General features: G+C 41.2%; 1 protein-coding gene across 3 annotated transcripts in view; it reads right to left on the bottom strand.

The window, feature by feature from the left end:
• Nucleotides 1–224: 224 nt before the first annotated feature.
• The window catches only part of LOC148036192 (uncharacterized), a 44,993-nt gene continuing 21,386 nt past the window's right edge, over nt 225–23,831 (bottom strand). For 2 of the 3 annotated variants that reach the window (XM_087678199.1, XM_087678200.1), the window contains 3 exons: nt 21,792–22,071; nt 2,173–2,321; nt 225–1,857 (listed from right to left, as the gene is read on the bottom strand). In XM_087678199.1, coding sequence (XP_087534325.1) covers nt 616–1,857; nt 2,173–2,321; nt 21,792–22,071 — 1,671 coding nt within the window. In that variant the 3' untranslated portion in view covers nt 225–615. The remainder of the gene's footprint in view (nt 1,858–2,172; nt 2,322–21,791; nt 22,072–23,831) is intronic. The other variant, XM_087678202.1, reaches the window with a different exon arrangement.

Raw genomic sequence — 23,831 nt, 5'->3', positions numbered from 1 at the left:
ATAATGTTTTATCCCAACCTCTTCGACCTAGGAATAAAACACCACAGGATTTAAAAGGCGGTTGGCGCATCTCTCTCTACAGACTTGAGTGCCACATGGTTTCTGCACATAGCAATGCATGAACACCCCCACACAATTTCACAAGAATGGTGCCAAGGAGACGTGCCATTATGAGTTCATACATCATCCATTGCACAGATGAAATATTGTGCTTCAAATAAAGAATGTTCCAAACATCATGATAATGCTCAAAAGGGAAACTTCAAGATTTGTATTCATTTGTTGACAGGTTAGATCAAAAAGGGCGTGCAATATACACTCTATTGCCCTGATAATGACCGGCCCCCGTACCAAGTTTTTAAAAATATGTAAGCCATCCACTTCGTGCAAGAAAGCACTTTGGATGTGCTGCAGCTCAGTAGATGAAACCTCTGACTAGCATCCTATAGATTACAAAGAATGTACACACAGTGTACCTGTAACAAAGAATAAACTACAAGCACAACATGGCATCCTTAATCCTCATCATGTCAAAGTGCCAAAGTGTGGTAACACATTAGTGACATGACAAAGAATCAAATTGCAATTTGAGGCTGTGACTTGTGAGTGAAACAGTTACAACTGCAATGCCAGATCAGGCTGCTGATAATCTGAAACACTGTTACTGGAGACGTGGCTGTGTGGATTCAATGTGGGTAGGCTCACATTTAGATCAGGGGGTGGAGCATGAGTATTCGGGGGCGGATCTTGACTGCCATTGAAACTCCACATGCTCGAATTACTCTTTGTAAGGCTTAGATCTGGCAAGAAGCTCATGCATTCAGAAGGCTGAGTTTTTTCACAAACAAAATCAGAAACTTGTAAACCTGAAGAGCTCTTGTTTCCAGGCAATGGCCGAAGTTTTATTGAGGCTTGTTGATTCATCTGCATAGATTGCGGCTCTGTATGGGAAGGTGCATCACAGGAAAACTGAAGTTGTGTAAGTGTTGAAGTTGGATTTCCTTGCTGTGTAGTAGCTAGGAGTGCCTGCACTCCAGGATGTGAAAAAACATTCTCAGCAACCTGCATTCCAGAGGTACATTGTGATTTGTAAATCAGAGATTGGTTCTCAATAGTCTGAGTTTGGCTGTAAGGACCACATATTATGCTTGAAATCCCCCTACTTGCTGTTGAAGCAACATAGCTGGAGGAGAAGGGGCCAATTGAAGGTGGTGTGACAGGAAGTACACTTGACCTCTTTATAATAAAATCCTTATTTTTCTCTTCTGGTGCAAACGTGGATTGGTTAGGAATATCATGACCTTGATGGAATGGATTAGTCTCAAATTTATTGTTACCAAGATGGCTTGCAGTTGAAGCACAAGATCGAGATAAAGTGGCCATTTTCTCCACTCGTCTACCAGCATTCCAAGAGGCTACCTGGTTGCTTTGAGCAATCTCTAGAAGCTTAGAGTGGATGACATTGGTTGTCAGTGGTTCTGATGATAGATTTTGTGCAGGCTGGTGGTGCTTACACTGATCTGCTTGCACAAACTGGAAACCTGATTGAGAACTCAACGAAGATCCAGAAGCAGAAACTGACTTCCTGGTACCTTGCATTAAGTCGCCAGCTTTTAAGTTGGGCAACGGCCTCAGAAGAATCTTAGGCTCAGTAGATCGTACCAAAGTGGACTGACTTTTAGTTAGACCTGGTAGTATGTTGGGTGGAGGTTCAAGAACCCATCCAGGGCCAAAAGGGGCATTTGGTGGGAGTGATTTTCGGATCTTGTCTGCAGCAATTTTCCATATAGCGGGACCCAAGTCTGCAGCAAAACGAGACAAACTCCTTGCATACGTAAAGTCTTGTGTATAACCCACCTGTACAACACCAGCTGATGATGACTCTCAATATTCCCAAACATGGAACAATCTCAATATGCCAAACTATACTTCACACAACCCAGCTAATAATTTTGCAACGATTGCATAATGGACAAGCTGTACTCCTAAAAGTTATGGAGTGAAACAAAATAACAATATTGCATAACCTGGGACTTTTTTGCCATTTAAAAAGGAAAAGTTAAAAGACCCAGATATATGCCACAACCTTTACAACAGATGACATGCAGGCAGGAACGCTCAATTGCAGGTGAGAAACCAGACTACAAAAAGACTAAAGCACTGTGATCTTACAGGAAAGAGTTGTTGCAATTCACCTCCAAATGCTGCAAGGACTGGTACGATACCACAAAGAGATTCTGGTAATATATACGTACTTCGATTATCTTCACAATATTGCACTTTTTGGCCCTCTCTTATACTCATGGAGCTGAGAGAAAAAACTGCATAGTTTATCCATAGTTGGTGATTAAAGACATGGCTCGAAAATGATGGGAAACACATTTTTAAAAAAAGAACAAAGCTGTCTATTTATATCCTCCAAGAGAAACATGGTAATAAGCAAAAAAACAATGGGAGACCCACATCCTACTCTTTCAGGCATGCCTCAGAGCGGAGAAGACTTCACTCTATATGATAGACTAAAAGCAGCGAGAATATGAAGCATATTGGTTCTACTCCAGCTGATTTAGCTTCGAACACCACTTTTAGATTATCTGAGAGAACCTCTAAAGAAAGGGACAATGTTGTCAGGTTCTTGAAAAAGGCCATGACTCGCAGCAGTCCATACGGTTCAATCATTCATCCAGGAAATTAAAGCAACCCTAATAGTAACTGTAGGAATGGTGTGCTACACATGCTGAATTAGATGAGAAAAGCCCAAACATTACGATTCTTTGAAGAGAAACTTCAAAGCAGCACAGTTGGGTCCCCAATTTTGAGTGGTACTAAACAAGAAGTGACAGGTAGAATATTTGGTTTTTCTTTGAATAGAATTGGCAGCAGTTGCAGCAGCAATTCCAGCATGAAATCCACCTAACAATATCAGCACAGCTACGAGTGATGTAGGCATCCAGGAGCACTGCCATACAGTATGACAGGACACAATGCGTGAACAGCAGCTATGAGGTGGCAACATGGTGATCTACAAGCTCCAGCACTAGTGACCTAAGCAGTGGGTGTGATCAAGCACAAGAAGAGCAAGTAAGGGTGGTGTTAACGATGGGTGTTATTGGTCCCATGACAAGGCAGTCATAGTTGTCAGGTACGAAAGGTACGATACGGTACGGTACGATAAAATGCGGTACTAAATGGTACCTTAAGATTTCACAAGGTACGGTACGATATTAGTACAAAAAAAATTTAACTTGATTATTTTGGACTAAAGATAATAGAATAGATGTTTCAAGTCTAAATAGCAATGCTATTAGAGTATATAAGATGAATACTTGAGGGTAACATGCCAAAACCTGATGTTGCATGCGCTACTACTACCTACAACTTATAATTACATAGATAGGAGTGGATACATCATATATGAATGATCATACGAATAAGAGAAGTGTGGGCTTGAGAGAGAGAAGGTTGAGAGAAATTGTTTGAATCTCAAATAACCTAATCTAATGGGAGAATCATATTAGTATAAGGAGCATTTCACTCATCCCAAAGTGAAGTTCGAACAAGAAAAGATGTATCCATTAAGTTGGTGCCTTATGATACTAATACATAAGGTACAGTACCTAAAGGATGGTATAGTATGAAACCTTTCATACATGGGACTAGTGCAACTATGGAACTTGAGAGAGAGGGAGAGGCTAGAGAGAGTGAGAGAGAAGGTTGTGAGTGTGTGTGAGAGAGAGAGAGGCTTGCAAGAAAAAGAGGGTGTGAGAAGCTTGAGAGAGAGAGAGGCTTGGGGGACAGAGAAATAAGAAAGAAAGAAGAAAAAAAAAAAGAAAGGAGAAAGAAAAAAATAAAGTTGTAGGGTTGAAGGAGAGTGGCAAAAAAGTGCTAATTTTTTCATACCAAATCGTACGGATGCATACCGTACCGTACTGTACGGATCAATCCGTACTACGTACGGAGATAACCCTGAAGGCATTTAAGAACAAACATTGGCAATATGCGTGCCAAGTATGCATCCCACCTTTTTCCATGAGAAAGTGAGATGCCTAGGAGGACCCCACAGACTTGAAGTGAACCATTAGCAGCATTCAATCCTCTCAATGTTACCAGCAAGTAAACTCCTCAACACCAGGTCTATATGAGCAGCAATATATGGCTCAAGAGAGCCACAATAATGGGTCGCTCATGAAAACATCCCACATCAAATGTAGAAGTTGAGAGTGTGTGCAACAGAAGAGAGACATGAACACAGAGAGAGAAGGGAAGAGAGAGATTAACACACAAAATGAAGGAACAGACTGGACTGATCTGATATAGAGTGATGATGACAAGGCTGGATTGATCAGCTCTGCATGCAGCTGATATGCATCAGTGAGGGTATTGGATCACACAGACAAGAAAGATGAATAAAGAGCACACAACAGTGAGGGCAGCCATGTATAGCTGCTGGTGCCCTAAACTGGCCAACCAGCAGCAGTTAAATGCAGCTGATTTGACTGAAATGCTGCTGCCACAGCAAAAAATCTGCTGCCAGTGTGAACGTGGCCACAAACTGGCACCAAACTGAAATGCACTTGGTCCTAATCACAATGAACAGTGAATACCTCAAAACAAACTGGCACGCTGGAAAAAGAAATGCAATGACTGTCAAAGCTTCAATGTCTCCGTCAGACTTTGACAAAGCTCACAATCAAGAGATGAATAACATAAAATACATGGAATGCTAACACTCCCTCGTAGATCCTAGAAGTGGCTGAAGGCTAACAAATGAATGTGATGGAGCAAAGAAGCTTGAGACAATGCTAACCCTAACTCCAAAATCCACTCTTGGATATAATCATATCGGACCTCAATGTGTTTTGTGCTGCATGGAATACACATGGTTCTACACCATAGCAAGAGCACTTTGGTTGTCAGCTCGTAGCACTATAGAACTTGTTTGTGGAAAAACAATCTTGCCAACATGTGGCGGAGCCATATTGCCTTTTGTGCAATTGAACATAATGTGAGTTACTTGGCCTCCGTTGATGAAAGAGCCATGGAAGTTGCTTGTTGCTCCAAGAGATAGCTCCAAATCCAAGGGAGAAAGCAAAACCTATTGTTGAGCGTCAAGTATTCATGTCTCCAGCCCAATCACAGTCACTCTAACTTGCAAGAGTGGCTCCCTCTTCCTAGATGATCCTGTTGGATCAAGACCCTATAAATATTGCAAATTGAGGAGTGAGGCTCTCTAATGAGCCTACAATGGAGTCTTCAAGAAAGAAGACAATTGAGCCACAACATAAGAAATATTTGGCCTCACATGAGCTAGATAAGGGGGCCAACAAGGCACCAATAGTGGGTGGCATCTAGAAGGGGATCACCTACTATAGAAAGCTTGGACTAAGGTCCACGGGCATGAAATTGACTGCCATACCAAACTTTGAGAGAAGCTTGGAAATATACATGTCAAGAAATAAAATGCTATGTGAAAGTTAATAGATCCCCAATCCCAGGAAGAAGTGGAGGATGCCAAATCAATCACATTACACTCCTAGTATAAAATGCCTAGCCTACAGTCCACCTCCTACATGTGGCCACTGGTCAGAATGAAATCGTCCACATAGAGGGTGATAAGAACACACTCAAGACCATCCAACCAAAAGTAGAGATTGGGGTCATGATATGACTGTCAACACTTTTCTTCATCGACCTATGCTCCGACTAGTGGTTGTTGCACTTAAGATGCATCTCCAATGGACGATACACATCGACACCTCCCCTTAACCTGCTCCAACAAGAGCCACCAGCTATTTGACAGCTCTACCCTTCAGCATCTTGTACATTCTTTCCTTCATTTACAGTATTGATTCATTCACTTGAGAGTTCTCTTTCTTTTCTGTTTAAGTTTGTGTTTTTGCATTTTTCATTTTGCAAGTCTCAATGATGCATGTCATTGTCTTGAGTCTTTGTGTTTCACTCGTGGTCAAACTTTCTGTGTTTCCTTAGTGCAAAACCTAGCATATCAAGTGGTTGTGTATCACTCTTGCAATTGTCACCCTACTAATGATTATCCATAGGAGGCCACCTATCTATCCAAGTAAGCTGCAGATCATTGCTGCCCCTGCTGCACCCATCTAACCACTCTGTTTTCATCATCAACCCATTGTTCTGCATTGGTTGCTCATTTGAAGCTGTCACCTGCACATTCAGCTCATCCTAGTGGCTGTATTTTTGTTACCAGCTGCTGCTCCATAAGGAAAGATTGACATGCTTTTTAACATTCAGATTGCTGTCTTGCTGTCTTCATCTCCATGCATCAATTTTCTTCTCCAACACTAGTGATTTGCTATTCTCGAGCTCCATTTATTGAGGACAATACCCTCCAACACCACCATCACCCTACTCCCACAAGAGAAAATGGGTGTTGGACAATCTCAAGTCCTTGCTTGTTGAGTTTCCACATATATTGTAACCAGCCTTCCACAGATGGGTGGCAATTTCCTGATTACGACTTAGTTACAGCAACAACATTTATAACAAAACTGAGAAATGCAAATTAACTCACAATCTTAGACAATGGACACCCTGTTGGCCCCAAAACTGGTGGCCCCTTCGGTATTTCTTTAACTTAATTGAAAAAGAAGTTGATGTACAATGGGATTTTCCCAATCCCTTTCAATATTCCAACTCCCTTACTATCCAAAATGACCAACAAGTCTTCAATTTGATTTGACCCTTGATTCAGGTAGTCAATTGGCATTCACCCACTTTGATGGAGATGGAAAATCACCCAAATTAATTGATTTGTTGGTCCCTCCACTTGAATTTGACTGAAAACAACTTCAATCCTATTGAATCCAAGTCTTGGAGCTTCCAATTTCTAGCATGCTTCCTAAGGTTGCTGCTAAACTCTAATTTCTCCTACAGATTAGGTTTTACAATAGAAAAATCTGAAATTTCTCAACCTCTAGTTATCTCAATGCTGTAATCTTTGGAGCAAGGCTGTAGAAAGGCTGGGAGATTAGAGAGAATGCGAAAGAGAGAGACAATTTGGACTTTCTTCACGAAGAACTGAAGAAAATCAATCATTTACTGCTGTTGCCCTGTCTTAATAGTCTGTAGATGCTATTGCCTACTACAAATTGGTCTTAAAACTTAAAAGATCCTCCAATGGATACAGATCAGAGCAACATCTCCTCCCTCTCTCTTGCAAGCTAAATGCACTAAAATCCCTCTCTCTAGCCTCTAAAGACATTTTTCAATCTTACATGGGCATTCTTGACAAGTGAAAGCCTTCCCAAATGGTTTTGCCAGCATTATCCATAGCTAAATATTAATTAATAGGATTTAAATACAAATTAATCTAATAATTATTTCAATGCCCAAAATAATAATCTCATTGGCCAATAACTAAATTGGCTTGGCAACTTCCATTCTCGAGTGTCTCTACGCTATCTTTGATTATCAGATTGGCGTTAGATACCATTAAACGCCGCTTCTCTAGTGTCACCAACTAACACTTCTGGCCAAACAACAATTGGCTCCAGATACCACCAAGTACCTGTGCAGCATAACTTATAACAACTTTTTTCTTTGACATCCCGTGATTTCCTCGGGTCTTGGGCTCGTAAATTTACTCTAACTCCGATTATACCTCACATGTGCAACATTTACTTAACAATGTAATTAAAAATTAATCCACATGTTGAGTGAGGTTTCTAAAATACATGTTCTCATGACATATATATTTCTACTTTTTTTCAATTATTCATTTAGTATTCATTTATTCATCAACTTCTCCATTTCTCTTTGTGTTGTTGTTTGAGTTCCACGTGTTAGTTATGTTTGTACACAATGTTTTCTCTAGAAACCCTTGTATATCTTTACATGGTATTAGAGTCGGTACTCTTCTAAAGAGTATCTTGCATAGCTATTGTGAAAAGGTAGTCTTGCACAAGTGACATCCACCTTATTCATTCAATGTGGGCAGAACCACTAGACACATCCAACTTGAGGATCCTTAGGTGCAGTGTTAGTGCATGCTCCTAGACATCTCAGACTCCATATTGGGATTCTATGGTGTCTAATCAAGCCACTCCTTCATTGGATGCCTTGATGTGCAGGACAATGCTTGATTACCCCTTTTCTTCCAAGTAGACCAAATTTGGGCAGATGATGGATGAAGAGGATACTGAATTTTTGCGAAGAAGGTATCCCAAGTTTTATCCTCCTCATATTTCACAATCTTCCCTCTACTTTCCTAAAAGCACATCGTCAAAGGTGCACACCAGCCAAGGGCAATCGATGAGGATGGCCACCTATCAACTGTGGGAGGAAAAAACTAACGATCCACTGCTCTTCATCAAAGCCAAGCATGGTGGAAATTTTGTATAATCCATTTGATTTGAATGAGCCAAAACCCTCTCTTTTGATCCTATAATGCAAGAAACATTTGTAAGTTTCATTGGAGACCCAAGATAGTATTAGTATGCAAATGTAAATAGAGGAGGCTCTAGAAGGGGGAACATACAAATATACCTCCTACTTTACCTTCTATTCCATTTACTCATTCACAAATCCTTCTCGTCCCTCCTCCATCATATATGCATTTCGGTTTTGTTCCTCATGCTATTAGCAGCTTAGGATTAGACATCACTCTTGCATCTTCAACCTTAGTCTCTCCATTATATTCAAAGTCTTTTGTATCTAATATAGGCTCCTTTTCATTTTCCCATGTAAGCTTAGCTCATTCTTGTCTTGCTATGTTGAGAAATCAAATGATGTATGCCTAGAAGAGGCTTTGTATAAGAGAGATTGCAAAAGTTGTATGCTCCAGGATGCTCTAGGAAGAGATATCCTAAATCCCATAAGCACAGTGAGGAAGAGTAGAACCATCCAAAAGCTATATAAGCATGTACTTGGCTCTATTTTATAAGTATGCTATTATCATTTTGTGACACTCAAGATTGTGTTTATGAGTCCAAGTTAATCTATCTTGGAACCTAATTCACTTTAGTTACAATTCTTTATCTCGGTCATGGTTTATGTGTATGACCTCCGTCCGCCATAGCTAGCATAGTTCTAGATCCGTGTTTCTCAACATGGTATCAGAGCCATGATGAGCTATGTCTAGCCACACCCATTCTCTCTTCTACTTCTACTACGTCATTTTTTGGTCCTCACAGTGGCCCCAGCCTCCTCAGCAATGCGTGCTTGCTCCGCATTCACCACATCCATGATGACACCTCCTCTCAGAATCTGAGCAAGGCCCACCTTAACGGCGTAGGATGATTTCTTCGGGTCTGAAATAGGCCCATTCCCATACACGGCAACAACTCCATTGTTTGCCATTTGCGAGTGGAATCAGTCCCGGTAATCTAAAAAGCACAGCAGACCACAGAGAGGCGGTAAGGGACATGCGCAAGAGAGTGTACCACTGATATAAGGGCTGAAGGTGGAGTTGCGAGAATGAGTGACCCCAGCCTGATCAAGGAAATCAAGAATGCAGTCACTATCCCTGTTATGGCAAAAGCAAGGATTGGGCATTTTTGTTGACGCCCAGATACTTGAGGCTATTGGTGTTGATTACATCGATGAAAGCGAAGTGTTAACACCTGCAGATGATGTTAACCACATAAACAAGCACAATTTTCGTATTCCTTTTGTCTGTGGATGTCGAAACTTGGGAGAGGCTTTGCGAAGAATACAGAGGGTGCAGCCATGATCAGAACAAAAGCTAGTCACGAATATGGAACTTGCTGAAGCCTGAAAGGGAAGCCCTCATCACAGTCGATATCAGCAAATCGAAAGATGCCATCAGATCAATCGCGCCATTAGATCAGTTGCGGGCCTTTTTTTTTTTTTTTTTTTTAAGCCTCTTTCACACCTATTCACACCCTCTCTATTCAACCTCTTTTCACACTAAACTATTTTGGACTGAATTTTGTTTGCATTGAAAAAGGCCTATTGTTCTAGTCAGAATCTTGATCTCAAAAGTGAGTTTATGCTTCAGTGATTAAAATCCTTATAAATCTCTAGTTTATTGTAAAAGGATAGACACTGCCCGAGAGTTCTCGTGGTAAGACCTCCTACTAAGATGACTGAAGTAGAACATATAGCAAAGTTTAATGGTGAAGGCTTCCATGCCTGGAAGGAAAAGACCATGTATCACCTAATGCGGAAAGACTTGTGGGACCTGTTTGAAGATGATGCAAATAACAAGAAGGAAGATGATGAAGACGGGTTTGTTGAAGAAGACCAGTTCAAATCCAAAGAATGGAAGAAGATGAATAATAAGGCACTAGGTATCATTGCCTGGGGATTAAGTGATGATGTGTTACATCATATATCTGGCATTAGAAATGCTAGAACCGCCTGGGAGGAACTTGATAAAATGTTTGGTACTCAAGCAAAGAATTCAAAGGTAAAACTTCTCATGCAGTTTTATAAACTGGATATCAAAGACAGTGCTTCTATGACCATACACATTAATAAGTTTAAGAGTTTAAAAACTCAGCTTGCATCTCTTAAAAAGAATATTGAGGAAGATGAAGCAATAGCTGTACTGCTTGCAAGTGTAAACAAGGATCCATATGAAAATCTTGTGTCCACTTTGAGTAATGTTCCAAGCCTCACACTTAAAGATATTGAGCACTCACTACTCGATGAAGAAGGCAAAGTAAAAACCAAGAATGCAAAAGACAATGTCTCATCATCTAGGGAAAATCTTTTGTACACCAAAGGAGCTGCTGGACCTAAAGGAAGAGGTCGAGGATTCATCAACAATAATAACAAGGATCGGATTACATGTCACTATTGTGGTAAGACTGGCCATGTAGCCAGTGAATGTTTCCACAAGAAGAGAGCCCAACAATTGCAAAGTGATCATCATCAGAACCAATACATGGAAGAAAGAGAAGAAGAAGAATATGCTTCCACTACCATCAACAACTCTGACAGACTGTTTTGAAGAACTTTCATTGTATCTTTCATATGTTTTTTCCCACAGTGGATCTTTCTTTTCCTTAGTGAATTTTACAACCCTTGCCAAGATGTAAAGTCTCAAGCTTTAACTTGACTAGGCTGCCTATGAGCTAGTCTTCCGGGCCATGTTATCATGAAGGGGGGGCAAAAGCCAGCAAGTGTAGGGACTCATCATTTGAGGGGGGGTGTTGAGAAATCAAATGATGTATGCCTAGAAGAGGCTTTGTATAAGAGAGATTACAAAAGTTGTATGCTCCAGGATGCTCTAGGAAGAGATATCCTAAATCCCATAAGCACAGTGAGGAAGAGTAGAACCATCCAAAAGCTATATAAGCATGTACTTGGCTCTATTTTATAAGTATGCTATTATCATTTTGTGACACTCAAGATTGTGTTTATGAGTCCAAGTTAATCTATCTTGGAACCTAATTCACTTGAGTTACAATTCTTTATCTCGGTCATGGTTTATGTGTATGACCTCCGTCCGCCATAGCTAGCATAGTTCTAGATCCGTGTTTCTCAACATGCTATTTGTCCTACTTCAAGCTATTCTACTCTATCCACTAGTACTCCCTTGTTGAGAACGCTATCCATGCACACCATACCTCCCATCTACCAACACATATGCACACTTGTTTATATTGGTGTAGCTTTTTTGGGAATCTCCCTCATGCCCCTTGGATCTCTACCTTCAACCACTTAGACATGGGATATCCATTCCATACTTATGGTGTGCATATCCACACTCCTTGGGTCACTCACATGCAAGGACATCTGTCCTATTCTTATCATGTGTCTATTTCCTCTCCTTGGGCTACTCAACCGATGACCATGCCTATGCCTAGTCAACCTAGTTACATAGTTGGATCCATTGTGAATGCCTCAATAATGCATGGTGGGCACTTTGAGACCAATCCCCAAATGTACTTTGCTCCCCATCCTTGTCCTCCCTCTTCTTCACTCAACACTAACACTTTGATTGCTATGAAGAAAAATGCCTTACGAGACGACTTGTAGGGGTCGAATTTCACCACTTGGTCAAACATCACGGAACAAGTGCTTGAGTCTCATTTGACACCTACTCATTGGTCAAGAGGCTATATCCAATCCTCATTTGCCCACCATGATCTTGTCCATCAATGGAAGGCCACTAATGCCATAACAATTGTTGAGTTACTGTAGTGGTTATTATTGGAGTTTCACTCACACTACAACAATTTTTCCCTAGCATTTGAACATTGGAGCCATGTTATTGCTAGTCAACTAGAAATCAAATACGACATATCTGTCTCTCCAAGAGATTTCATTAGGGAAGGGGACAATCTAAATGTTAAGTTTGTTATTGCCACCTATCTACTTTAATTTTATGTGAGATTTTATTATCTTGCCTCAATTGCAAATGCCAAATTGTCTACTAGTTCCAATGCTCGCTACTACGTTATGCTTGAGTGCATGATCATGTCCGTAAGAAGACCTCTTTCACATTGCCAATTTTAAAGGGGGCCTTGATTTTCAATTTTACAAAGGGGAAACCCCTAGATGCGAAGAACTCTCAAGAACAAAAGGCAAGTCCTAAAAAGGGTGACACCCCTTCTTCATAATAAACCGAAGACTCTAGACCACATCAGCAAAATATTCCTAAAGGACTAGACATTGCACTTATTGCCAATGATCAATCCAACGCCTTTTCCCATCTTCTTGGTGTGCACACCGCCTAGTGGCAACCTGCTAATTATGTGGCTTATGGCCAATAAATGCTATCATGCTTTTATGATTTTCTACCAAAATGATGAAAAGCCAATGATGATAAGCTTACTAAAGATTGTTGTAGCCAAGGTAGAATGGTTGGCAAGTCCTTTCATTTAGATACCATTGTTGGCTTTGTAGGTTTAGATTTCCGAGAGGCTGTAGTGAGTTTGGAAAGCATAGTTTTGGCCACCAGCTCATTCCACTATTTCTTAAGAAAAGGTCTAGTAGTTGGTAGTGAAGGTCCTAGGGATAAGAAGGTTGAAAAAGAGCGTCGAGTTATCAAGGTAGTGTTTAAGAGATTCCTAGGGATTGTAAGAAATATTGAATAATTGCAACTTCAAGAATAATTTTGAATCATTAATGTCAACCTCAAATGTAGTTTGAAGACTTTTCCGTATGTCTTTTATTGTTTTGGTAAAGATCAAGATGATGGAGCACATTATCAGAGAGACTGAGTCCAATGATGCCTAGAGCGCACTCATTCTTTTTAAGCTAGTCTTGATAAAGCTATGGATTCCCTCTAGCATACTCTAGTTTATCAGTAGAGATGACTTTCCACGTGACTTTTCACATGAAAATAAGTATGATTTTGGTTGTGTGGGGTACATCTCACACCCAAGAACTTCTCAAAGGTGATGTCGTATCTTAACATGCCAATGGTAGATACCATTGCATTGACTTGCCAACAATAGATACCATTGTTGAGCTAAAACAAGTTTTACAACTAATTAGCATTTTTAAACAGCCCCAAAACAAGCTTAACTAATGAAAAATGCAAATTTGGTGTGCAGTTTAAGAGAGTATCAATGGCCCCCAAAACCCTAATTTTTTGGGGCACCCTTTAACAACTATAAATAGACAGACTGCCCACCATTCAACCTAATTCTTTCAATGAAGATTTCAGCCATCATCCTTCGCCCACGTGGCAGTCTACTCTTCACGATTGCTACCACTTCTCCATCAGCCCTTATAGTGCTTGGCGCCTTCCTCCCTGGCTATCGCCCACTGTCAAGCGCCCTTTTATTGCTATGCTTGCGGCTTTCTATTGCCGCCCTCATCATCAGGCATCATTCTTTACAATCGCCTCAGTTCCCAAACACTCTGGTGATCAGCGTTTGGTGTTTCCCACACTCCATGCTCTGATTGGTGGTCACAGCACTTGGGATCCATCTTCAATGGACATCACTCTCTGACACTACATTGCTCTACCCTCGGGCATTCTATACACTCTTGTATTCATTTACTTCAGATTTTCTTCTCCCTATGTTTGAGTTTTGAGTTTTTATGTTTTGCGTTTAGGTTTGAATTTTTCTTGTCTCTGTCTGAGTGTTTGTGTTTCAGTATTGGTCGTACATGTAGTGTTTCCTAAGTGCAAACCCTAGCATATCTTCAAATGGTATCAAAGCCAGTGCTCTTCTAAAGAGCATCTTACAATGATTGTGGAGGCTAGTCTTTGTGCAAGAATCACATGCGACTCGATTCTCACTCCTAATGTTTTAGGCACCTTCTTCTAGAATCCTATGACGCCCTATCAAGCTTCTCCATCATTGGAGGCTCTTAGAAGGCATTATGGTCTCGAGGAGGAGGTACACTCCATTATGCTGAGTTTTGGGGTAGGTCACATTGCCCAACTGTCAACACTCTCCAAGCTGGCTGGCAACCATCATCGCCTTGCTAGCAACTTACTCCTTGTTGCCAAGCAACCAATTTCTAGGTTGTTTTCATCCATGTTTTGTTGACAGCCCAATTCAGACATTTGATTCGACTTCGATAAGCAATTTGCTGCATTTTGCAATTGGAAGGCCTCTACTACTGTGTTTTTTCTTGAGATGGGCTGCCACATTGATCCTCTCAATCTAGAGCTCGTGGTCGTTGGTCCTCATCTTCTCCTCACTTTGACGGCATTTGAGGATTGCGTTCCACTCCCTCGCCAACTATCCTTCATCATTGAGCATTTATCTTCAATACCCTATTTCCTAGAGGATTGGGCTTCACTCCCTTCACAGTGCAAATTCCCTACAGGTTGCCACTAGATTAGTAGGACAGCGCAGTCATCTTCGAGCTTTTTGCTCCATCGTATCAACATGATTTATTCAGCATGATTCAATGTTCATCATTCGTCGTCTTCTTCTTCTAAGTTTCTCAGTTTTCTTCTCTCAATGTTTGTTGTACACTATGTGTTTCTCCCTGCAAACCATATTGCCTCTCTAATATGGTATGAGTGTATACTATCCCGTCATCACTTTTCATGACATGGTATCTTAGCAAAAAGAGCTAAAGATCCTCTTCATCGAAGAAGGCAAACAAAGGATGCAGATTTAGTAACATCTTTAAATCTCCCCTATTTCCTGTGCATCATCAAGAGATACTTTATCTTCTTCTACCTCCCACCCTCCCCTTACAAGCTTTCCATATTGTTGTTATGGCCTCTCTACACATAGACGGATAGGCCACTGGATGCTCCTATGGCAAAACAATCATACCGTCAAAGTATAGTCACAAGTAACGGGCAGGATGGACCCTTGGGGCGTTGGGACCCCGTTCCCGTAACGGATCCATGACAGGACATGTCACTTACAAAAGTGACATCACTTTAACATTTGCCACAAAGTGACGGAACAAGGACGTGAAATGTGACGGATTCGAGATGGCATTTGTGATGGACACATCATCATCATCATCATCTTTCCCCTTCTCACTTTTTTCATCATCTTCATAATCCTTATCCTCTTCCTCATCGTCTTGCTCTTCTTCAATAATCCCTTCCATTGTCCTTTTCAAGGCTGGCAAGGCCTTGTCTATTGAGACTATTTTAGAACTATTTGAGGGGAAAACCACTCAGCCTAATCTCGTGATGGTGGGGATGGGAACAATAATGGTCCCTTTTGAGGCTGGCAAGGCCTCGTCTATTGAGATTATTTCAAAATTGTTCAAGTATTATAGCCTTGTCTATTGGGACTGTTTCAAGCCCCTCAAACAGCTAGGGCCTTGTCTATTGAGACTGTTTCAAGGCCCTTTGAGAGCTGATGTTCTTGGGGTGGCTTTTGAGTATTGTAGCCTAGTTCACTAATTCTTGGAGATAATTCTTTGCATCTTGCAAAAAGTTGATTCCAAGCTTGGCTACGATTGTTGAAGTTACGCCATTTTAAGTTACTTTGATGATGCATATTCTGAATTTCAAAGTTCACACAAAAAATTTATTAATGTTTTAAATATATTTTGAATTTTTTGATGCCGTCCCGGCCCCCGTCCCACGTCCCCTTTTTTTGGCCATACCCATCCCCGTCACCGTTCCCTACATCAAAGATTGTCATGGACCTTTGCTCCCTACCCCATCAAAGTATATGTGTCTACCCACGGCACTCCTTGTTCCACCTCACCCTTCAAGGCTGCAAAGATCATTCTACATCTGCTATGAGATTTTTATGCTCCAGTCATTAAGGCTCACACAATGCACACAAAGCCCTTGTGAGCAAAAGAAGGCTCTAAGACCCCATGAGGCAATGAACCCTCCTAGAGACCACTGCAATCTGCTACGAAAGGTTTCTCCCACCCATTTTCGGATCCAGTGGCTTCCAAGGCCCGTGGTTCTGTAGGCCGCTCGAGAGACCACCTCTAGATGCTATCTATTCCCTATTCCCTTAGAGCCCCAGATACCTTCTTTGGCACCAATGGCAGCATTTTCTTCATCATGAGATGCTCCCAATGCCATGATCCATGAGTTTTTAGCTTCCCTATCTCTCTTAGAGGGCGATTTAGAAAGGGATTCTCTATCTTTACCTTCAGAGGGGGCTCATCTTTCTTCAACTTCCATGGGGGATCCCATTTCTCCAGTTTCAAAAGGGGTCCCTACTCATCGTGTCGTCCTTTGCACACCTTGTCGATAGCCCTTTACCTTCTTGGGGTAGTTGGCATCATGATGCCATCTCACACATTGATTCCCATTGATACCAAGGATCTATAGGTTCTTCCTAGTTCAGAGCCTTGGATGTTTCAACCATGTCTCGGAGGCTAGGCCTTTGTATTCCTTCCACCATGGAGTCAAAGAGCTTGTGGCTTCTCTCCCAAGGTTGAGTTTCAAGTTCTATCAACTCATCATATCTACTATTCTTCACTATAGGTCACCATACATATAGAATACAAGGATTACAAGGTGGATCCTCTCTCTCTCTCTCTCTCTCTCTCTCTCTCTCTCTCATGGCTCCATTCTAGGCCTAAGAGGGGGTGTTGAGAAAACAATTCATTGACTGCATGTCTTTTCGTTTATTCATTCCAGTTCTGCACTTGCAGTCCCAAAAAGGGCTAGGCATGCCCACATTCTGGGGTGCCACTCGAGATTGCCTCTGCCTATAATAGGGCATTGACTCCCTTCAATAGACACATTCTCCCATACACTATCATTCATTCATCCATCATTCTTCTCTTCTCTTCTAACCCTCTCAACTGCTATTCACACCCCTAACAAGGAGGATATTACAGTTCAGCCATCTTCTACCTAGTACCAAGCGCCCTCTCTACTCCATCAGACTAAATTTTGGGGCAATGCTCTCCAAGCTGGCTGGTGACCATCATCTCCTTATTGGCAACTACTCCTTGCTGCTAGGCAATCAGTTTCTAGGCTGTTTCCACAGGCAAACTGCTGCCTCTCAATGCTGCATTTTGCAGCTGGGAGAAACTATACTACTACATTCTACATTGAGGCACATTGCCTTGTTGATCTTCTCACTCTAGAGCTCATGGTTGCTGGTCATCATCTTCTGTCACTGATAGCATCATCTGACTGCATTCCGCTCCCTCTCCAATTGCCTTTCATCATTTAGCATTTACCTTCGATACCCTACTACCCAAATGATTGCACTTTGCTCCCTTCACAGTGCAAGTTCCCTGTAGATATTGCTACTTGATTAGCCACGATAATGCAGTCATCTTTGAGCTTTTTGCTCCATTACATCCGCATGATTTATTCAGCGTGATTTATTCAACACAATTCGGTGTTCATCATCCATCTTCTTCTTCTGAGCTTTTGATTTTTCTACTCTCAATGTTTGCCATACACTTTGTATGAGTGCACACCATCCCATCACTTTTCTTAATAGACACTTAACATTTAGTCCTACCTTTTGGATTACCTAATGCTCCCATAACTTTCCAATATGTGATTTTTCAATTTCTTTATTTCATTTATATCTTGGAAAGTGGATAGTCATTTTTCTCAACAATATACTTGTTTGTAAGTTTTTGGGGGAGTATGCAAAGGGTCTCTATCTACCTTGAAGTAATCTAGGCAAAATAGAATGCACAGAATCTAGGGGGCAAGTGCAATAACAAGATAAGCACCATATCATTAAAAGTAATGGCCTTGCCAGCATTCTAAACCTACATGTGTAATTATCAAAGCTTATTCACATACTCACGCATGGAAGCGGACTTATTTGGGTTCAAAGTCCACATTTGCACCTCCAAATATACCCTTTTTATGATAGCCTTCTATTGTAGAGTTGGTCTAACTCCAACCATATCCCACAAACATTGGTCAAATGCTTGACATGAGCAACGAAGGGTCTCTGTCCACCCTGAAGCAATCAAGGCGGAATACAATGCATGGAATCTAGGGGGCAACTACAATAATAAGGTAAGCACCATATCATTAGAAGCAATGACCTTGCCAGCATTCTAAACCTACATCTGTAATTATCAAAGCTTATTCACATACTCATGTATGGAAGCGGACTTATTTGGTTCAAAGTCCACATTTGCACCTCCAAATGTATCCTTTTTATGATAGCCATTCTATTGTAGAGTTGGTTTGACTCCAACTGTATCTCACAAACATTGGTCAAATGCTCGATATGAGCAATCACAGTTGCTGAGAGAGAGAGAGAGAGAGAGAGGAATGAAAAAATGCTGACATTCAGTTTATCCCAATGGGCTTGTACCTTCACCAACTATGCTTCCTCCTTCTAAGAAAGGATGGAAAAGTCCTTGATCATTGGTCAATCAATAGGCTTGATCACAACCTCCACCAAACCATAAGACTTCAAAATGGCTAGCATCATCAGCCGCACCAAATGCAGCAATTGTCCCCTTCAAGATTCTAATCCTATGGAATAGCCAATATACTGGAACCTTGCGGTCCATAATAGCCTAAATCTCCATATCGGCGTCAAAAGACATAGTCACTTGAATAACCAGACCATGAAAATGAGTAGCCCCCTCTAACTCTGGAAAGGCAGCCTACTCAGGCTTCGTTTATTCCTCCCAAACCTATCTTAACCACTAGAGGAGATTAAAATCTGAAGTATGCTACAAAAGGCTAGAAATGCAGCCTTTTCTCCTTTTTTGATAACAATTCCCGCACAAAAATAACAAATTAATCTCCTTTCCCACACATCTCCATTTGCTCCAGTCTTGTGTTGATGCGCAGCCCTCCCACTCACACTTAAATGCTAAAAACACAACCTTGGTCTCATGCTGAAATCTCCTGTCTGCCCACAATCAATAAGCCCTTCAATACTGCTCTGAAACCATGTCAGAGTGCAGTGAATGTAGAAGCATACGACAGGATTGAAAGAAAGAAGTGAACATGGAGAGGAGAGAGAGAGAGATAACGGGACAGAAGAACACTGAAGACTATGGTAAGTGTACGCTGAATATAGAAGGTAGTATGTACACAGGGTTGTGAGGAACATCCAGCCGGAGGACTCTCTCTTAATCTACACAAAAAAAACAAGTGAATGTGACCAGGGGCATGCCTGCCCTAAATAGGGCTAGAATAATTTAAAAAGTAGATCAGGTGGGTCAATTTAAAACTGACTGACCGCCCTATTTAGGGCATGCCTGCCCTAAATAGGGCTAGAATGATTTAAAAAGTAGACCAGGTAGGTCAATCTAAAACTGACTGACTACTGCTAAACAGGCCAAATGCATAAAACACTGCAATAAATGCTGTGCAGACTGCTGGATGCCACATAGCACATCTGCCCCTCCTGCCCACACTGTACAGCCTGTCCTGATCACTGCCCATACCTGGCAATTGCCCAAAACTGTTGTCCAAATCGCTCTTGTACATGGCAATGCTGCATAAACTGACCTAATTTGCCTGTACTATGTAGGGTGTCATCTCATGGTTGTGAGCTCCATTAGAGTCTAACCGAGACATGAGAGCTCTACATTTCTTTTCCGCTAGTGTGAGGGTGTATTCACACCAGATTTGAAGCGATCAGCATTTTAGGGGGGTTGACTGCATTTTTCTATTATTATTTATGCAGTCAACCCAGTTTGACTATATGTTTGATCAGTAATCGGCCAGTTTTTTCCATTTTTGACTATATATAGCCATCAGCTATTGGTGGTCCTCATTCATTCTTGTCGGTTCAGCACATTCCGACATTCAAGACTCTCCTCTATATTCCGTTGCTGCCATTTGTCATCAGCCTGATCCAGTGCCCTCACTGATGCTTTGGGCTGTGTGCAGGGACTGTTCACTTTGTCTTTTTGAGTTTATTGCAGATTTACCACTTCCATTCTCTTCTTTCATTGCAGTATTTCTCTTCCTTCTCTCTCCGTGTCCGTGTTCTTCCATTGCGCACTCTCACATAGTTATATTTAGAGGGAGTAACAGACTGCCACCAGCTTTGTGTATTATTTGGAAAATTTAATAGTATGAGGCCAATCAAATAAGGCCTGCAGGAAAAAGATACTCATAAGATTAGACCAAAGCCTAAGGACTGTAACTTATCACCTGCCATGTGCAGTCTAATTGGGGAATAATCAGCCTTTAATGTAATTAGATACCTATACCCATAAAACACAAGTGCCAAAAGGCCTGTAATTTTTGTCCAGTTAGAACAGTTTTTCAAAGTTAACTGGACAGCAGTCCTAGGGAATAATAATCAGGCTATTATTCATCATGCCTAGTTTTCTCAAAGAGAAGAAATATAAATCATAATAAGTGGCTGAGGCAACCAGAACCCTTTACCATACAGGACCATAAGAAGTGTTTTTTAAGAGTTGTCATTGGTATACTGGTTATTTTTCAAAAGAACCTATTAAAAATTGGGTAATCATCAGCATCTTAAGACATCTTTTAACTATAAACAAAATGGACCACAATGTTAAAGAAAGAGCACAACTAATACTGCTGAATAAAGTCATTTAATCATGGAAGAATTACACGGTTGGAGGGGCCAACATTTAAGAGGTTTTTATCACAAGTGCAAAGGGTAATATCCCTGGTTACCCTTGTTTTGTCATAACTGAATCAACCTAGAATTGCGCTACAATAACCATGACTGACCACGACCTTGGTTAAGACAACGAGTACATCCTATGCTGTTAATGAACATAAGATGGAAGTGTAGCAGTATCTTAGTATATTTAGAGAAACATCATCTGTACCCCCCTTTTTTTCCAAACTTTTAAATATACAGATTAACATACTAATTACCATAAAAGCACAAGAAGAAGTAACTTGCTTTTACCAGCAGCAGCTATTGCAAAGGGAGGGGTAGTCGGGGAAGATTGTAACAGGGATTACACTAGTGGGGCCTTATTCATCAGGCCATGCAAAATTTATAGTTACGCGCAAACTAACTAAACCATATTTGCTCGTAAATTAATACAATAAAAGAGGTAGAGTAACAGACAAATGTTAACCTTGTATGTGTGTATCTGCACACAAAGATGAATGTAATCATACCATGCATACCTGGATAGATTTAACAATGCTACAAAGCAAAGTGTAGCTTATTACTATCCCAACATCGTTAACCATACATTATAGTTTCAATTATACTGCAGTATGTACAATGGCAGAGCCTCAAAGGTTTGATCAGCATGACACAAAGTAAAGCCCATGAGACAAGCTAAAGTCAACATATCATTGTTGTACATATTAGAACAGAAAGTCTTGAACTTATAAAATGTATTTGGATTAACCAAGTCAAAATGCACATAACTTGCCCTTCCATAATAATGAATCCAACAAAGATCATAAATCATGATTTTAAATTTGGAGCTTTTGAAAGATTCTATTTGTGTTTCTCTTTACTAAAATTGAGATCAATAACACAACAAACCTGAAATAGTATCTTGAAAGTCCCGACCATCTAAGCTATGAAAGGAGCTCCACCCTGATCTGTCAAGGAGCACCTTTCCACTTTTGACAGCTCCACTGGCAAGGCTTGCTCCACGTGAGTAATCTGAACCAGCTTGTTCAAACCGAGATTTCAACGAATATGGTCTCTTGCAGGACATCTTTTTAACAGGTGATGGCTGATATTTTGTCCCTGTTTCAAATGGTAGACCAGCTTTCAAAGCCTCCAGGATCTTGAGAGCAGCATCCTGAATTGAGCGTGCCTGAAGAAACTTTTTGTCAATGTACAGAACTCAAATATGTTGTATCCTAACTGACAAAAAACAAAAACATAATGCTTACCAGATTCTTAGTTTATACAAGATTATACAAGCACCTCTCAAAAGTAGAATTGTGCTCTGAGCTTCTCTCTCTCTCTCTCATATATATATATATATATATATATATATATATATATATACATATATATATACATATATATATATATATATATATATATATACGGACCCTCCTTCTGAGGCCCGTTATGGGGCAGGCAACACCCCGTGGAGCCTGCCTCATGAGGGATCACCCTCTAATCAGCAGTCCCACAGTTTTGCGGAAGCGTATCACAACACGACACGGAATGAAGGTAACACAGCATATGTATTTCAAGGTGCAACGAAGGCATGAGTATATTTACAAGAAAGCCAAAAGGCTTGCGGGACAAGATTTCACGTGTATTGGGTGGAGCTATCAATGCGCATCACACGACGCCATCACGTGGGTGAGGGAGGAGTACTACCCTCATACATACCTCCCCTTGAAAGAACTCGACGACCGCGTCGAGGTTCAAAACTAGACTCAAATCCACCAGGGGTGGTGTGATGAGACTCAAAACTTTGGGGGTCTAAACACGTCTCACTATCAAAACGGCCAGTGTCTGCCCGCTAGACCTAACCTATGACCACAAACTTGGGGGTCTTTGTCGACTCACTATCAAGCCGACCAGGGTCTTCCCACTAGGTGCCATGCCCACTGACTCAATTACAGATGTGAAACATGGTCAACTTGGACTCAAAGGAAATCACCCACTGACTCAAGTTACAGATGTGGAGTGATTCAAACTGGCTAACTAGGAAGAGAAGTAATATTGGAAACACTTCAATTCATCCATCTGCTGACCAGATTTACAAGCACAGAATGGAGAATAACCAAGTTAAAACAAGAAGTGTTCACTTGCAATAGCTGATGGTCCTGACAGTATGAGTGTGCAGAAACTGTCAGTGGATTGAAGAGGCGAGGCGCGTAACTCAGCTTGGAGTGTGCCACGCCATGAATGCAAGGGCCGAGTAAGTGGCGCCCTAAGTTTGATGGCCCCAATTGGCCAGATCTGTCAATCCTTGAATGAGGTAAGCAAGAAGGCCCCAATTGGCCTGATCTGTCAATCCAAGAACAAGATAGTTCCGCGAGGTGCGCTATGAAGATGCACCTCCCCTTGAAGAAAATTGGGCCAGGTAAGCCCAAAATTTTTTAGTATGCTGCCGTCTTGCGAAGGTGGCACTTGTGGTGGCGCGTAAAGCGCCGAATGAAAGGGGGATAGCCGTTCCTTTATACTCGTGGCGTCGCGAGTTTTCAAATATAACATGATTGTGTAGGGCCGTTCCTTTATCCTCTTGGCTCAAGGAGTCTTTAAAGATTTGAACATTTTGTATGGCCATTGGTTTATCCTCCTGGCTCAAGGAGTCTTCAAAGATTTGAACATTTTGTATGGCCATTGGTTTATCCTCCTGGCTCAAGGAGTCTTCAGAAGCATCATCGTGGAAAGTGGCCTTTCTTTTATCCTCCTGGCTCAAGGAGTCTTTAAAAAGACTATCAATAAGCATAGCCGTTCATTTATCCTCCTGGCGCAAGGAGTCTTCAACATGGAATATGGCCATTCGTTTATCCTCCCGGCTCACGGAGTCTTCTATATGGTATGTGGCCATCAGTTTAATCTCCCGGCTCCAGGAGTTTTGTGGGGTATCAGCATGGAAATTGGCCG

Source organism: Lygodium microphyllum, chromosome 5, assembly GCF_053477565.2.
Source record: "Lygodium microphyllum isolate KBCC chromosome 5, Lygodium_microphyllum_v1.1.10, whole genome shotgun sequence".
Lineage (NCBI taxonomy): Eukaryota > Viridiplantae > Streptophyta > Polypodiopsida > Schizaeales > Lygodiaceae > Lygodium > Lygodium microphyllum.
Note: the sequence above shows the minus strand (reverse complement) of the source record. Positions and strands in the feature narration are given on the sequence as shown.